General features: G+C 52.8%; 1 protein-coding gene across 1 annotated transcript; it reads left to right on the top strand.

Moving 5' to 3' along the window:
- The first annotated feature begins 474 nt into the window (after nt 1-474).
- Nucleotides 475-17,047, top strand: LOC118721085 (transient receptor potential cation channel subfamily V member 3-like). The gene is made up of 7 exons (XM_036441623.2): nt 475-786; nt 3,235-3,355; nt 9,961-10,065; nt 10,226-10,312; nt 11,029-11,183; nt 12,140-12,316; nt 16,875-17,047. The coding sequence occupies exons 2-7, from the start codon at nt 3,237-3,239 to the stop codon at nt 17,045-17,047; spliced, it is 816 nt and encodes a 271-aa protein (XP_036297516.2). The 5' UTR covers nt 475-786; nt 3,235-3,236.
- The last annotated feature ends 20 nt before the right edge of the window (nt 17,048-17,067 follow it).

Below are 17,067 nucleotides of genomic sequence, written 5' to 3'. Positions count from 1 at the left end.
TGTCACCACTTACTGAGTTCTTTCTGTTCTCTCTGGGCCTTGTTTTTTGTGGTCTCCCATTTCATCCCCACAGGAGCTCAGTGACTGGGGATGTGATTTATTATGCACATTTCACAGGCCAGGAAATCGAGGCTGGGGAGAATGACTTGTCCGGTCATACAATAGGAAATGGGTGAGGTTGCCTGACTCCAAGGTCTGCGGTGCATAACTTCTGGTGGGAGCACTGAATGGGGACTTCTGTCTCTCACGGGACCTGGTCCCAGACTTTGAAGGACTGATACCAAGTCTTGGGGCTGGCCGCCTTGAGGTCACTCCATCCATCCCTCAGCTGTGGCTGGGCCTGGAGGGGCCAGGATAGAACACTTAACTGTGGATTAGGCCTTCCCACCAGCAGTCTCTGACTCCTCACAGCATCCTTGGGAAGCAGGCAGGGTGGGGAAACGGAGGACCACGATGGGAAGACTTGGGACCAGAACTCTGGCCTTGACACCTGCTGCCTCCTCACCTTCTCCTGGGTCAGGGTGAGGCTGCCATGTGGGCGTGGAGGTGACTCAGGCATGGCACGTGGGCGGGCGGGCACTGCAGCTGTGGCTGGTGGGTGTGGCCTGCCTGGCGCCAAGGGCAGGTGGCCCAGCCAGTTCTGCCTCTGAAGCCTCATTCCAGCCATCTCTGTACCTGTGATGAGAGCCTCCTGCCGCCTCAGCCACTGCCCCACCGGGGGGCCTTGGGCCCCGGACATGCGGTGATCTCAGAGCAGGGGCAGCCACCGCCACCCGACCTCACCAGGTGAGTGGCCACACAGGCAGCCAGTGCCCTTCAGAGCCCGGGGGAATCCAGGGGGAGCCCAGCGAGAGGACTTCAGGGGTCCTCTGAGCCATGTCTACTCTTTGTTGCTAGGCCTCTGGGAGTGCTGGAGGAAGTGTGAGCCTCTATCAGGGGAAACAAAGCTAGACTGGAGCTGAGCTCTTGGCCATGGAGATGTGCCAGAGTACGGGGTCTGATGGAGCCAGGATCCTTTCCCTGAGGGCTGAGGGCCAGGGGTCTGGGGAGGGAGAACCCCCACAGCTCCCAGGGCCAAGATGAGGCGCCCGTCTTTCCACAGGCTCTGGGATGTGGCTCTGTGGGCAGGAGTGATGGGACTTCGGGATCGGGGAGGCGGCTCTGAGCTGAGAGGGACAGGGCCCAGGCACTCATTCCACAGGTGCTGGGCCAGAGGCGGGGGCTCCCTGTGCCTGTGGACAGTGTTGGGGCTGGGGAGGCACCACCTCCTCCTTCCCAGGTGGAAGGAAGCCTGAGCCAGAGAGAGGGATGCTGCGGCAGCGAGAGAGTCTGGCCGGTGAGAACGCCTGGCCAGCCGGGTGACTCAGGAAGCTAATTACAGCTGCCGATGTCCCAGTCCGGAGTTTTCCCGAACCACTTTGCCTAGCTGCCCAGTGTTGCCTACACCCATGGGAGGGCCCAGGGCAGAGAGGATGGAGCAGGCAGCTGCGTGCATAGAGATACAGGGTCCTTGGGGGCCATTCAGCCCATTTCTCAGAGTAGAGGGCAGAGGCTCAAGGAGGTGTGAGAAACAGGCCTTTCCTCCCTCTTCTTTACTCTTGGCCGTCACTTCCATGCATCTGGCTGCTTAAAATGGCCTCTCAGCGGGCTGCTGCACCTGGTGGGCCTTGAGGCGCTTCCTCAGAGCTCCCCGCCCGAGGCGCCCGTGGTCTGGGCCAAAGGCCTCCTGAGAATGACTCCTCCTCTGCCCAGGGTGCTCACGTTAGTGTGTGTGGAGGGGGCTGTGACATTTGTAAACCGCACTCCAGTCTGATGACAGCCTGCTCCAGACCCCTCCTCCAGGAAACTCTCTTCTTTGGGGCAGGATCACCAGTGGCCCCAGTTCCACTCCACCTAATGGGGCTCTTACAGAAATCTATCCCTCACCCCCATCTCCCTGACTCCGAGGGCGTTCCCTCAGTGCTGCTCGAGCTGAGAATGGCCCTCGTGAACTACAGAGTCACCTACTGTCCACACTGAGAGGGCAGGGCGCAACACACACAACCCTTTCCCATGGCCAGCCCACCCTTCCCATCCGGATGGCCCCCACAGCGTCTCCCCTGGCCCCCGCCTCTGGTCTCCCCGTCCCACACACAGCCTGCTCTCTCTAAGGAGGCTGTCTCCTGTGTAACCGGGGCCTTCCGTGGCCCCCACTGCCCTGGGGAGCTGCCAAGGCACCGGGCTGGCGTCCAGGTCCTCACAACTCGGTCCATCCTGCTCCCGAGCCTCTTGTTGTCGGGGCTCCCTGTGAACAACCGCTCCAGCTCCTTACCGCTCGCTCAACTCTGTGACCCCTGGTTGTGGCTCAGGGGTCCCGTCTGCTTGGATTGCCCTTCCCCAAGTCTCCTTAGAAGATGTATCGGTCCCTCTTTCCTGCATCGCCCTCCCACCAGCACGCAATCCAGCCACACTGAGTGTCAATAAAGCAGGTCTGGACGGAGAAGATGCCTCCTCAGTTGCTTCCTCCAGGCGAACAGACAGACACGAAGCTGGTTGCACTGTGCTTTGTGTGGGTAAGAGAGAGATGGTCGGTGTGTTAGCCACAGAGACCACCAGGTGCTGAGAAATCCAGGAACCAGAGGGGGCTGAAGTTGTGTCATTAGGAGCATAGTGTCTAGAGCAAAGGAGGTGACAAGTCCTGTTCTATCACAGAGAGCTCTGAACACGAAATCTGAAATGAGCATTGAGAAAGCAGCACTTGGCATGGCTGGTGTTTCTCAGTGGTTAGCGCATTAGCCTGTGGCCCAAAGGGTCCCGGGTTCGATTTCCTGTCAAGGGCAGGTACCCGGGCTGCAGATTTGATACCCTGCCTCAGTTGGGGCACGAGCTGGAGGCAACCAGTAGATGTGTCTCTCCTCTTTCTCTCTCTCTCCCCTCCTCCTCCCTCCCTTCCCTCCGCTCTAAAAAAATCAATGGGAAAATGTCTTCAGGTGAGGATTAACAAACAAACACACACACACAAACAAGAGAAAGCCAAGCTTATTTTCAGCAATCCACCTGGAGGTTGGTGGGCTGGACATGAGCAAGGAGCAAGGGAGCAGGGAAAGCTTCGGGGACAGTCTCCCTGTCCCTGAGAGGGGGTGGTGCCCTGGGAAGAAGAGAGAGTGAGCTCCCCATCTAGAGGGTCTGAAGCCCCCTGAAGCTCCTCCATGCCCCTGGGTCAACCCGAGCATCTGTGCTGTGATTGTGTTCTAGCCATGAATGCCCACACCAAGGAGATGGTGCCCCTCATGGGCAGAAAAGCCACCGTCACCAGTGGGAACCAAGTCGTCCTACAGGAGAAGAGGCCGGCAGAGATCACCCCCACTAAGAAGAGGTAGGATGGGCAGGCTCGGGCCTGGGTGCTGTGCGGGAGTCCTGGTGCTCACTCTCAGGGAGCCCTCGCCTGGACCGGACCAGAGAGGTTCAGTCTTATCTGCGGTGGCCTGGTGCCCAGCGAAGTATAACCGGTGGGCGGGGAAACCATATTGTAGACTCAGCGGGCCGAGCCAGGGAGGTCAGTGTGACTGGTATCATCAGGGAGGTGGCAGGGGCCACTGAGGCTGGAACCTTTAGGAAGACCCCTGGGGAAGGGAAGGGATGGCTGGAGTCCTCTGGAGACAAGGAGCAAAAGGTGGGTGGACATCACAGGGGGTCAGGACCTCATACTGGGTACTATTTTCATACACATCTATTGTGTGCCCAGCCAGGCCAGACACCCTAACGCCACCTGTGTAATGGGGACACCAGCAATGGCACTAACTCATAGGATGATGGTTAATTGGGATCGTGCCATCCAAGGACTCAGCATGGTGCCTGACCCGCAGTCAGTGTCCAGCATGTGTTGACATGGATAGTATTTTTGTAACCTTGAGACTCATTGCTTCGTCGTCATCGTCATCACCACGCCACAGGGCCCTTGGGAACTGGGCAGGGCTAGGATGTTTTGACCACTTCCCAGTTGGGAACATGGAGCAGGGAAAGTACTTCTCTAGGGTCCCACCTGGCCCCTGAGCTGCCTCCACTGTTGTCCCCCACCGCCTCGGCCTATTTGGTGCCCCTCAAGCCTGAATGCCCCTCCTCCACTCCAGCTGTGCTTCCTGTGGCCCTGGGGTGGGCCCACTGGTCTAGGCTGGCCCATTTGCCTTGCCTCCTCTGCCCCTGTCCCAGGCCCACTCTTGGCCAGAGGTGAGCTTGGTGCTTTCCCTTATATTGGTTTGAGTAATAATCACTGAGGTCTTCTGTGTATCAGGTCTGGAGCAGGGACCAGTGAGGAGACCCAGGTGGTTGAAGTGCTGGATAGGCGGGGGGATTTGAGGAGGTGAGTTCCACTGGGGCTGGGTCTTGGTGTCAGTTAAGGAGAGTGGACAAAACTGAGTGGGGAGCCATAGAGGGTTTTGTGTGAAAGGAAGAGTATGGTGAGATTTGTATTTTGGAAAGGATACTCTGTCTGGGTGATCTGCATGGATGACGGATTGGAGGAGAAACTGTTGGGAAGTCCAGGCGAGGTCTGAGCCTGGGTGGTTAGGGGTAAAGGGGACCAATCAGAGAGACATTATGATCATGGGGTCCAGGGGTTCAACTATGGAAGGGGAGGGAGAATGAGGAACAAAAGACATCCCCTTCTTCTGATGGGGGGACCTAGAGGGATGATGGGACCATCTCTGACAGGAGCACATCAGAGGAGAAGGAGCAAGGTCAGCAGGAATAAGCCAAGTTTAGGTGTGAACTGTTGGCTGAGAGGTGCCCATGGGGCCTCCAGATGGAAGCTCCATCCCAGAGCACAGGAGAGAAAATTTGGAGATCAGACAGGTCTCAGTAGGACCATGGGGCAGCTTGGATCTCGGTGGTCTTGTCTGAGGAAGAACAGAGAGATCCTTGAGCCAAACTCCCAACCACCACCCTCCTGCCTCTCTTCCCCTCCCCGTCCCTCTCACGTTCCCAGGGGAGGTTTGTGTCTCAGGGAAGGATTGAGGACAGGTTTTCAGGAAAATCCCAGGGTCTTCCAGCAGTCAAGCTGAGATTTTGAGCCCATGCCTGCTCATGAACTTAACTCTAGGCTCCACTCTGCCGATGGCCTTAATCAGCCAAGAGCCTGGAGGTGGGATGTGACCTTTTTCTCAGGAAGTGGTGGCCCCTCTCCTTCTGGAAGGCTTTTTGAGAGCCTTTGTGTGTGCCTGCTTCTCCCAAGACCCTGAACATGTGGGCATCTCCCTCAGAACTGAGTATAGAGCTCCTCAGGTCTAGAAAGAAAAAGAAAAATTATATGTAAATAAATATGGCAATTGTGACCACTTAAGGAAATATGAACTAAGTGATGGAATTGAAGGCATCAAGAAATCTATTATAGATGGGAGAGAGATTTTTTTCTGAACCATCACCCACTCCCGTGAGTAGCTGGCATGGTGACCATCTTACTGGGCAAGGTGATGCCCAGGAACAGAGATGAGGCTAATAAAGGCTGTGGGAGAGTTGGCCTCCTGGCTCTCAGAGCACTTGGGCATTTATTAGGACAAAGCAGGGAGACAGGCTCCTCCCTAGCCCTGGGGCTGCTTGAGGGAGTAGCTCTTTGCCTTCAAAGAGACAGAAATGCAGGAGAAATGATGCAGAGCTGTCTGCTCACCTGTGCTAACAACATCCAGGTGGTGCCCTTTGGTCTGGGCCAGTGGTCGGAAACTCATTAGTCAGCAGAGTCAAATGTCAACAGCACAACGATTGACATTTCTTTTGAGAGCCAACATTTTTTAAACTTAAACTTCTTCTAACGCTACTTCTTCAAAATAGACTCGCCCAGGCTGTAGTATTTTGTGGAAAGAGCCACACTCAAGGGGCCAAAGAGCCGCATGTGGCTTGCGAGCCGCAGTTTGCCGATCATGGGTCTGGGCCAAAGGTAGAAATAAGCAAATAGCATCTGCTACAGGCCAGGAGCCAGGATGTCACAAGACCTTGTCATCAGCTCCTGATGGAGGGTGAGAGGTGGTACGTGCAGTGGCAAATAGGATGGGCATGGGACAGGCCTTCAGGGTCTAGCAGCTCCCTGCCCCAGGAGGTAGATCCTTGCCCACTGTTGGGTCCTCTCTACCTTGGCTCTTACCACTCTCCTAAGCCCCCCAAAACTTCCTTTCTCAGGAACTCTTACCATTTGCAGCAGCATGGGTGGACCTGGAGAGCATTGTGCTAAGTGAAATAAGCCAGTCAGTGAAAGAAAAATACCACATGCTCTCACTCATTTATGGATCATAAAGAACATTATAAACTGATGAGCAAAAATGGGCCTTGCTCCTTCTCCTCTGACATGCTCATGTCAGAGATGGTCCCATCATCCCTCCAGGCCCCCCATCAGAAGAAGGGGATGTCTTTTGTTCCTCATTCTCCCTCCCCTTCCATAGTTGAGGGTGAGGGCATGTGCCCGGGTGTAGGGAAGGCCAGGGGAAGATCAATGGGGGTGGGGGACGTGGGGGGGAAGGAGACACATGTACTACTATTTGTAATCCTTTAAAAAAAATACAATTTAAAAATTAAAAAAAAAAGACTTCCTTTCTCAGACACAGCCCCTACCTGCCTTCCCAGCGCTTCTCTCATGCTGCTCTTCCTGCTTCCAGGGCTTTTCCCAAACCACAGGTCCATTTCAAGACCCTGCCCAAATCTTACCCAACAGATCACAGAACCTTCCCCAACCCTGTCCTCAACTGGGAGGACCTTCTCCCCTGAGCTCCCATAGTCTCTCTGAACAGGTAGCACAGTTAGTTACTAGGACAATATTTCAACTCTGGTTGAGATCTCTGAGGTCAGGGCCTCTCGAGAGGTCGTCTCTTCCCTCCCTGCCCCCAAGTTTCCTATACAGAGCATTCTCATAGTTATGGAGTAAGTGGGTGAGTCAGTGAAGGAGCAGGCAGGACAACGAGAGGAGTGGGAGTGGGTGGATTGATGAGTAAGCAGCCTGGTGGCTCAGCAGAGTCCCTCAGCATCAGTGAGAACACTTCACGGTGAGATGAGGACACACTTCTTCCCTGCCCTTGGGCCCTCAGTCTCCAGGCCTGGAGTGGATAGATACTTCCATGATTTGATTTTCTGGACCATTCTTAAGACCCTTGTGGGATCTTGGAGGAGGCCCTGAGAAGGAGGAGGAATGGAAGAGAGGCAAAGTTCCCCTCCTCAACTTCTTGTGCAAAATTGGGAATGGGAGGTGAAGACTTTAGGCAGCTGAGAGCCCAGTGGGAGCCACTTGAAGGATGCAACCCCCCAAACAGCATTTGCAGTGTAAGGTTGTGTTGGTCTGTTTGCTTATTAGTCTAGTTCACAGTCTATCTACTCACATATTTATGCTCCCAACTAAGTCTTCAGCCTTCCTTCCTTCCTTCCTTCCTTCCTTCCTTCCTTCCTTCCTTCCTTCCTTCCTTCCTTCCTTTTCCTTCCTTCCTTCCTTCCTTCCTTCCTTCCTTCCTTCCTTCCTTCCTTCCTTCCTTCCTTCCTTTCCTTTCCTTTCCTTTCCTTTCCTTTCCTTTCATCCACTCATGAATTCATCATCTATCCATCTGTTCATCCATCCACTCATCTGTCCATCTATCCCACCAGCCATTCTTCTTTTCATTCACTTATTTTTCACTCATCACCTATACATCTCCTTGTTCATCCATTTAGTTTCTTCTGAGAATCAGGACCAGTATTGAGTGCTCCTTCACTGACTCACCCACTTACTCCATAACTATGAGGATAAAACAACTGTAGTTTCTGCATTGAGAAACTTGTAGTTGAAGGATAGTGCATTAGAGCAAGAAAAGCAATGGCTGCCTGGCTGGTGTTGCCCAGTGATTAAGCGTTGACCCATGAACCAAGAGGTCGTCAGTTTGATTCTAGTCAAGGCACATGTCTGGGTTGGGGCTGATAAGTAGTAGGAGGCTTGCAAGAGGCAGCCAATGGATGATTTTCTCCCATCAATGTGTCTATCTCTTTATCCCTCTCTCCTCCTTTCTAGAAGTCAATTAAAAAAAGAAAAGAAAAGCAATGGCCTCATTGTGCTGTGCCCTGGTCTGATCATTGGGGCCAGTTTTGGCCAACCCACTAGAACAGTAACTCTGGGAGGAGAGAGATTTTGCACAAGTGTTCACCACTATATTCCCAGTCCCTAGAACAGTGCCTGGCACATTGTAGATGCTCAACAAATATTTGTTGAGTAAATGTACTACTGAGGAGCCCAGACAAGTCGGGAGAGCTTTGGGGTGGCTATTGTGGGGGCACTGTAAGGGGCAGGGGAATGGTGGCTGGATTCGATGACCTCCGATGTCCATTTCATCTGGACAGTCCATAAGTGATTAACCCAGCGCTCCCCTGCTCCAGAATCCAAGCCCTGGGGGTCATCTGACCCTAGCTGTTCTCTACCCAGGTGAGAACCGTTGGCCCTGTGATGACAAGAGACCACCTGGGGTCACATAGGAGGCAGAGGCAGAGGCAGAATAGAACCCAGGCCTCAGGATCCCAGCCAGGGGTTCACTGCTCCCTTTGTCTTCTCTTTTGGAAGAAGGATCTGTTTTTAGGTCAGACAGAAAGTTCCTCTTGGTGGGCAGGAGACAGGAAGGTGAGGGCCAGTGTATCAGCCAACACTGTCCCCATCCCCTTTATGCCCATTTCTGGATTAGTTGAGCCTTCCAGGCTTGTCTGTGGCTGGAGAAGAGAAATTCCCCAGGCTAAGCCTGGGTCTCCCTCCTCCCTGCCCCACTGCAATGGTGGCTGTGTTGGGTGGCCTCCCTCTGGAGCTAATTCCTGGAGCTGGTTTGGCGGAAACAGACCCGGAGGGCTGAGAGGAGAGCAGAACAGCATGGAGAGTGGCATGAGCTGGAGGCTGGACATGAGGAGTCAGGTTCTCTGACTAACTTGGCTCAGGGGTGACTATGAATGAGGGGCTTCTCCATACTGGGCCTTGGTTCCCCCTTCTGTAGAATGGGGCCACCAACCCTCTTCTGCTCTCCTCCCTTGAACTTGAAATGACTGGGACTGCACTTTGGGAGCTCTTCTGTGGTCTTGGGTATTGATCCTTTAGGCCTGGGAGGGAGGCAGGCAGCGAAGATGCTTAGGAGAGAGGCCACCTGATCAGGAAGCCCAGCCCAGGCCAGGTTACGGAGCCGGGTCACAGCCAGCACTTACACTGCAGCGGCCACGGGTGGGGTGTTGCTGCCACCGAAGTCATCCTCAGCCTGATCCTCACCATCCTGGTTGTCACGAGAAGGCGTGTCTCTGAGTGTGTGATTGTGGGTTCTGAGAGCATGCGTGTCTGCATTTGTGGGTGTGTCTGAAGGCAGGCCCCTCCCTCATCCCTCCACTGCTCCTCACCTCCACTTCCAAATGCTTTCCTGTGTTTCCCTTCCTGACAAGGATTCCCAGCATGAGAGACGATAGAAGGGGGTGGCATGGGGGGAGGGGACTGTACCTGAGCAGCCAGTGTAACTCCAAGAAAGGCCCCTGTAGATTCAGGGACTTGGGACTCCTCCGGAAAGTTCAGCTTCAGACCTGAGGTGGGAGGGGCAATGGGAGGGGGGTGGAGGGTGGGGATGGAGGAATTAGTTCTCATTGGCATGTTCCCCATCCCTGCTGAGTCCTCTGCACCTGGGGGCAGCTGCAGACAGGAAAACCCCCCTTCAGTGGTAGGCCACCCCAGCAGAGACCACTGGATCCATCCAGCCAGTATTTCTAGTGAGAAGTCACCCAGAGCAGCTTTGAATCCAGGCTCTGCCACCTACCTGCCGTGTGACCTCAGAGCCTTCACATGCCCACCTATTTAACGTGGGTGAGAAGGACAGTACCCACTTCTCGGGGCTGCTGTGAGGGCTAAGCAAGAGTCCAGCATGGAGCTGGTGGAGTGGGTGGCACCATGGCAGCAGGGCTGGAGGACATGCAGGGGGAAGGCCCTGCCCCCGCCCTAATGGCCTTGCTTGGTTGTCCCCTCAGCGCACACTTCTTCCTGGAGATAGAAGGGTTTGAGCCCAACCCCACTGTCGCCAAGACCTCTCCTCCCATCTTCTCCAAGCCGATGGATTCCAATATCCGGCAGTGGTGAGTACCCCCCGCTGCCCAGCCCCCTGCCCCAGCTGGCCCTCAGCTCCAGAGGATGGCAGTGACTGGCCCTGGGCCCCAGGGCCGGGCCTGGTTGTAGCATGCTAACATGGTTCATTTTTCAAGTCATCCCCTTTTCCTCTCTTCCCTCTCCCTCCAGCCTCTCTGGCAACTGTGATGACATGGACTCCCCACAATCTCCTCAGGATGATGTGACAGAGACCCCATCCAACCCCAACAGCCCCAGGTGAGCCGGCCCTTCCCCTCCTCCCAGTGCCCAGCAGGCCGTTGCTAGGAGGACAGGCACTGGAACCCTGAAGAAAAGAGAAGGAAGCCGCCATTCTTGGGCGCTGGGACAAATGTCTGGGCCCATGGCTGTGACGTGTAGGAAATTTATTGGGGGAGGGGAGTGTTACATTTGATACCGATCCGTTACAGTAGGCAGCATGATGGGAACTTAAGGCAATACCATGTATGTAAACTTAAAATGCATGGTCTGCCTATTGCCTGGAGGATGGTGGTGAAACACCAAGCAAGTGTACATTTTGCAAGAACACACACAAACAAAGGATACACGTCAACACATTGCCATGGTTGCCTGTTTGGCGTCTGGGGGCAGGGAGGGATAGATAAAAACATTCAAACAACACAAAATATGAAAATGAGGTTTTCCTTCCCCTAATCCCATACTTCCAAGGTAATTACCCGTATCCTTCCTATTCACTCCTATGTGTATCCAACCATGCCTTTTGATAGATGTGGTTGCATTTGGAGTTGAAAGGGAGACTGCCTAGGCTGCCTTGGATCCCAGGGGCCTCGGGTGCGAATGGAGAGGCTGTTAGGCACTGTGACAGGCACGCGGAGACATTGGGGGTGCAGTGTCCTGTAGGCAGTGTGGGAAAGGAGGAGAGGGTAGGGGTGGGCATGCACGTGTGGTGAGCTGGAAAATGTTTCTGGCTTCAGCGCAAACCTGGCTAAAGAAGAGCAGAGGCGGAGAAAGAAGAGGCTGAAGAAGTGCCTCTTCGCGGCCGTGTCCGAGGGCTGCGTGGAGGAGCTGGTGGAGCTGCTGGTGGAGCTGCAGGAGCTTTGCAGGAGGCGCCGCAACCTGGACGTGCCCGGTCAGTGCCAGGCCCTGGCAGAGGGTGTGGGGCTGGGGTGCCCGCTTGGCTCCTGCTGTCCACCTTCCCTCCCACCGACCCGTGGGGCTGGCGTGTGAGGAGCCTTGAGTGACGGGTTAGGGACTTTGAACCTGACTCTGAGGGCAATGGGGAGCCATGGAGGAGCTTAGACAGGTGAGTGTCGTGGTCTGGTTACTGCCTGGAGGATGGAGGTGAAGCTGGAGGAGGCTGCTGTCTGGGTGGAGTTAGGACCCCAGCGGAGGGCTGAGGGATGGGAACAACATTCAGTCAGCAACACTGGCAGGACTCAAGGACGTGGGCAGTGAGGGCGAGGAAGGAGTTGGGCGGAGCCATTGGTGACTTGGTGGATGCTGAAGCCCAAGCTGTCCAGGGCCGTGGTTGGCAAACTGCAGCTTGCCACATGCGGCTCTTTGGCCCCTTGAGTGTGGCTCTTCCACGAAATACCACGGCCTGGGCCAGTCTATTTTGAAGAAGTGGCATTAGAAGAAGTTTAAATTAAAAAAATTTGGCTCTCCGCAGAAATGTCAATGGTTGTACTGTTGATATTTGGCTCTGTTGACTAATGAGTTTGCCGACCACTGGTTTAGGGGAAGAGGGGAGTAGCAGTTAGGGCGAGTCATTGAGCTCTATTTGAAGGCTACCAGGAGGGGGCAGGCTGCAGACGTCATGGTGTCTGTCTGCTTCTAGAGTCTAGACAGTGGGAAGCCCTGGTGAGACTGCCTCCTGCCAGGGAGGGGGTGTAGAAGCCAAAGAGGGAAAGATGAGGCTCTCCTGGGCCTCTGGGGAGGAGGAGCCAGCGAAGGAGCTGGAGAGCGGTGTGTGTGGGCTCAGGGAGGCCAGCGGGGGCCATGCAGGTCTGAGGCTGCAGCTCCCTCACCCTGGGCTCCCCTCCTCGGGGGCCCCTCCTGTAGCTCCCCCTGTGATCTCGCACACAGACTTCCTCATGCACAAGCTGACGGCCTCAGACACCGGGAAGACCTGCTTGATGAAGGCCTTGCTCAACATCAACCCCAACACCAAGGAGATCGTGCGGATCCTGCTCGCCTTTGCCGACGAGAACGACATCCTGGACAGGTTCATCAACGCCGCGTACACCGAGGAGGCCTATGAAGGTACCTACCTGGGGGAGTGGTGTGTAGACAGCGGTGGCGGCCAGGCCACACAGATCACGGAAAGCCCAAAGCACATAGCGTGGCACTCGGCTCTTGTCTCTTCCTTCCCTCATTCGGCAAATAATTTTGAGCACCGACCACATGCCAGGCATTGTTGTTGGCACTGGGATGCGTTGGAGAGCATGATAGAGGAAGGCCCTGGCTCTACAGAAGGTAATTTTATATGGAAAAACACTTTGAACATAAAACGAAAGAAGTCCATGTGACCCAAAGTAACTAGGTTAGTGGGGGGCTGTGGGCAACGTTAGAGTGGATGGTGAGAGAGGTGGCCTTTGACCTGAGGTCTGTCTGATGAGAAGGATCCAGAGCAAGGCAAGGGCACTGGCTTGAGATAGGAAGGACCTAAGTACATTTGAGTGACGGAGAAAGAAACCTGGAGATGAGGTGAGAGAGCTGGGCCGGGCCAACACATGGCAACTATTAGTGTCACCACTGTCCTTATTGTCAACGGCCCCATTTGGGTCTCAGCTTTGTGGCTTCTCTCTCAGGTGGGCCAGGGAGGAGCCAGGAGACCTGCTGGGATAGTGTTTCCCTGCCCAGGAAATACTTTGTGAATAATCTGTAAGGTGGATCCTCATTTGAATTTTTGAGTCAATAAACATCCCATTGGGATCTAAGGAGATGCTTGTGGCAAAAATGTTGGGCTTAGGGATTCCTGATGCTGTCTTCATGACATGCCAGGGGCACGAGACGTCTCAACTTCTTGCAGGTTGGGGGTCTAGGTCGGGCCCTTAGTTTTTCTCATGGGATAAAGCCATTTCATTATTTTTTAATTTATTTAAGCTCGGCAGAGTTTCGTAAGAGTTTTTGTAATATATATAAAAAAGGCAAGGATTATGAAAAACTCAGAGCTACCAATTGGAAGAGAGGAAAGTTGGGGAATATTGTTGCAACTGAGTGCAGAACTGCACACTGAGTTCCCTGGTAGCCAAAGCGAAGAGAGAAATGGGATGAGCCATATAATGTTTCCGTTGACCCTAGGGAGTTGATACTAGCCCTGTAGCCAAGGAGGGCTGGGCCAGTGCCTCCAGCTTCTCTGTCCTGACTGGTCTCCCTTTTCAGGCCCCTTCTCTCCCCTCTTTTCTTCTTGTCAGTCTGTAGGGGCTCACAGACTCCCATTTCTAGCAGCATCTTCTCCCTGAGGGCAGGGAGGGACTCTGTTTTCCCCATAGTGGATCCTTTGATGCCCTCGGGGCCTCACATAAGAGGTCCTTAATAAATATGCTTTGAATGAGTGAATAAATGGAGATTAGTGTCTCTATGAAGGCTTTGCTGTCCTGGCTGGAAAGCCTACCCCTGTCCTTTCTCAGCCTCCCCTTGTCCTTTCCTTCTTGCATGGATCTATGTCTTGCTGATGGGTTAGTGAGGGGCTGTGGGCACCCAGTCTTTCCCTGCATGGTGGGAAGAACCATTTATCCCTGTCTTCCCAGACACAACCCTCTCCCTCACTCTCCCTCCTGATGGTGTCTGCTGATCCCTTCCTTTCCCTGTTCTAGGCACTGCTTGCACCAGGGACCGCACGAGTAGCACTTTTCCTTACCTTGGGCAATCAGCTGGCCTTTCTGAGCCTCAGTTTCCCCACCTGGCAGAGGCTGATATTTTCTCTCTATACTGCTAAGAGCATACAATGACAGCTTTTAAAATATTGTTTTTAGCATTTTATCAGAGGCCTTCAATCAGACCGTCAAACCTCAGAGAGAAGGTAGGGGAAGGTGGAGCGAAAGGACACATATGTAACACTTTAATCAATAAATAAAAAAAAGGAGACTAACTTTTTTAAAAACAATTTAATTAAAAATTTTATTGAAAAATTTAAACATACATTTGAAATATTGGCATAATGAACTTCTAGATATTCATCATTGAGATTCAGCATAACAATTTATTTTTAATTACATAAATAGTCCAGGAATAGAATTTCATTGTAAAACATTTGAATATTTTAATTAAGTTAAAGAGGAACGCTTCGCTTGTTTCTCACTCTCCTCTCCAGAGATGGTTACTATGGGGTGTATGCTTTGAGGACTTCCCTAGGTTTTTAACATATGTGTGAAGGTGCATATAGAAATAGATAGCTTTATTTATTCATTTATCTAGAGGCCCGATGCACGAAATTTGTGCAAGAGTAGACCTTTCTTCTCTTGGCTGCCAGCACCTGCTTCCCTCTGGCACGTGGGACCCGGGCTTCCCTCACAGTCCCAGCTTCATCTGGAAGGTGGTCCAGAAGGATGTCTGATCTAATTAGCATATTATGCTTTTATTATTATAGACTAGAGGCCCCATCCATGAGATTCATGCACTGGGGGTGGGTCCCTGTGCATGAATTGCCTGTGCCCTCTCACAGTCCAGGAGCCCTCAGGGGATGTCTGACTGATGGCTTAGGCCCGCTCCATGCAGTCTAACATCCGTAATGCTGCTGCAGAGGTGGGAGAGGCTCCCACCACCACCACCACCGCTGCTGTGTTCGCCAGCCATCAGCCTGGCTTGTGGCTGAACTGTGCTCCCCCGGTGGGAGTGCACTGACCACCAGGGGCCAGATCCTGTGTTGAGTGTCTGCCCTGTGGTGGTCAGTGTGCATCATAGTGATGGGTTGTTCTGCTGTTCGGTTGATTTGCATATTAGCTTTTTATTATATAGGATTATATAGGCTAGAGCAGTATTGCACTGTTCTACAACTTACTTTTTTGCGGATTAACTATACATCTTAGACAACATCTCATGTCAGAATATTAAAGTCAGACTACTCTTTACCTGCTTAGTCTGAGTATAACTGTTTCCCCCTGGACAGACATCCAGGTCGTTTCCAGTATTTTGTATGACAACGTCTAGATGCACACTCTTGTCTATGACCTTGTGCCCATTGTACACGTGTTTTAGGGAAAGACTTTGAATTGGCCTTTCTGGGTCCAGAGGCATGCACATTTAAAATTAGAATGGTTATTGCCTTGGCTAGTGTGGCTTAATTGATTGGGTGTCATTCTTTGCACTGAAAGGCTATTGGTTCGATTCCTAGTCAGGGCACATGCTTGAGTTTTGGGCTTGATCTTTGGTAAAGGGCATGCCAATCTATGTTTTGCTCTCACACTGATGTTTCTCTCTCTCTCCCTCTTCTTTCCTATCTAAAAATAAAAAATAAAATAAAATTAGCACGCTTGATAAATTTGCCATCAAGAAATATTACTTTAACTCGCCCCTCTCAAAAGAGTACAAAGGTACTCCTTCCCCCTACTCTTAATTAATCCTTTTTTTTTTTTTAAGTCTTTAACTCATTAGGTTCAAATTTTAATTTTCCTGATTACCAGTGATTCTGAATATCTTTCAGTTTCTTTATTGGCTATGTGTATTTTCTTCTCTGAGGGGTTCTTAATATTCTTTTCTTGTTTCCTTTTAGCCTGTTTGTCTTTTTTATTGATTTGTAGGGCTCTTAATATATTATGGACTTAAAAAAAATACATTGTCTATTTTATATGTCTCAAATATTTTCCCTGGCCTACCAATTGCCTTTTAAGTTTCTTTAAGATGTCTTTCAAAATACAGATACATTTAATTTTTATGTAAGCAAACATGTCATTTCTTAATTTATGGTTTCTGCATTTTGGATCTTGCTTCAGAAGGTTTTCTGTATGAAAAGGTTAGTTATTAGCAAATTTCCCATTTAAAAAAAAAAAAAGCGTAGTTCTTTAACCCACCAGAAATTTATTTTTATGTATGGCAAGACAGCAGCTCTTTGGGAATGTTTTTGGTGGGACATTCTGAGATACAGCCCTCCACCTCCCCCCCCCCCCCACACACACACACACACACACACACACACACACACACACACACACCAAGGTTCTGAAGGCTCTACCTACCAACAGGTTTAATGTCCCTTCTCCACCCCCTGCTCCTTGACCCCTGTTCCTCAGTCCCCAGCACCAGTCACCCAGCTCCCAGGCCAGACACCGGACCTAACCTGAGACACCCCTTCTTCCCCAGGCCCCACAGACCACCCTGAGGACTCGGAGCAGAGTTCCACATAGGTTTGGGATCTTGTGAAGGCCTCCAATTTTGCAGCCAGAGTGGTCTATAATAAAAACGCACATACACTCAATCCCAAACTCGGGTCATGCCAGTTTCTTGCTTCCAGGCCTGCTGCCTCCCCTGGCCCTCAGGGTCAGGTTCTAAGGTTCACCTGGCTTATCAGGCCTTGAGCTGGCTCCAGCGGCCTTGTTACACGTACTGGATAGCGGTCTATAGGCCCTCGGCATCGGGACTGGTTGCAGAGCTCCTGCCCCGGTCCTGGAGCGCCCCCTCCTGGGTGGTAGCGAGACTGTGCTGCTGCGGAATGAGAAGCCAAACTGCATCCCCTCGGCACTGTGTTCCCAAGCCCAGGCGGGCTGCTTACTTCGCCATAAATCCGTGGAGGGCGGGAAAGAGGCCAGACAGGGGGTCACCAGGGTCTCAGCGGCTCGCTGAGAGCCCCCCGCCACCCCCTTGTCCCCCATCCTGTGCGCAGGGCAGACGGCGCTGAACATCGCCATCGAGCGGCGGCAGCGAGACCTCACCGCTCTGCTCATCGCGGCCGGTGCCGACGTCAACGCCCACGCCAAGGGGGTCTTCTTCAACCCCAAGTACCAGCATGAGGGCTTCTACTTCGGTGGGTGTCTGGCCGGGCTGGGGCTGGGCTGAGGCGGGGTCCAGGAGGAGGG

The sequence above is a fragment of the Pipistrellus kuhlii genome, unplaced genomic scaffold, assembly GCF_014108245.1.
Source record: "Pipistrellus kuhlii isolate mPipKuh1 unplaced genomic scaffold, mPipKuh1.p scaffold_m20_p_178, whole genome shotgun sequence".
In the NCBI taxonomy this organism is placed as follows: Eukaryota; Metazoa; Chordata; class Mammalia; order Chiroptera; family Vespertilionidae; genus Pipistrellus; species Pipistrellus kuhlii.
Note: the sequence above shows the minus strand (reverse complement) of the source record. Positions and strands in the feature narration are given on the sequence as shown.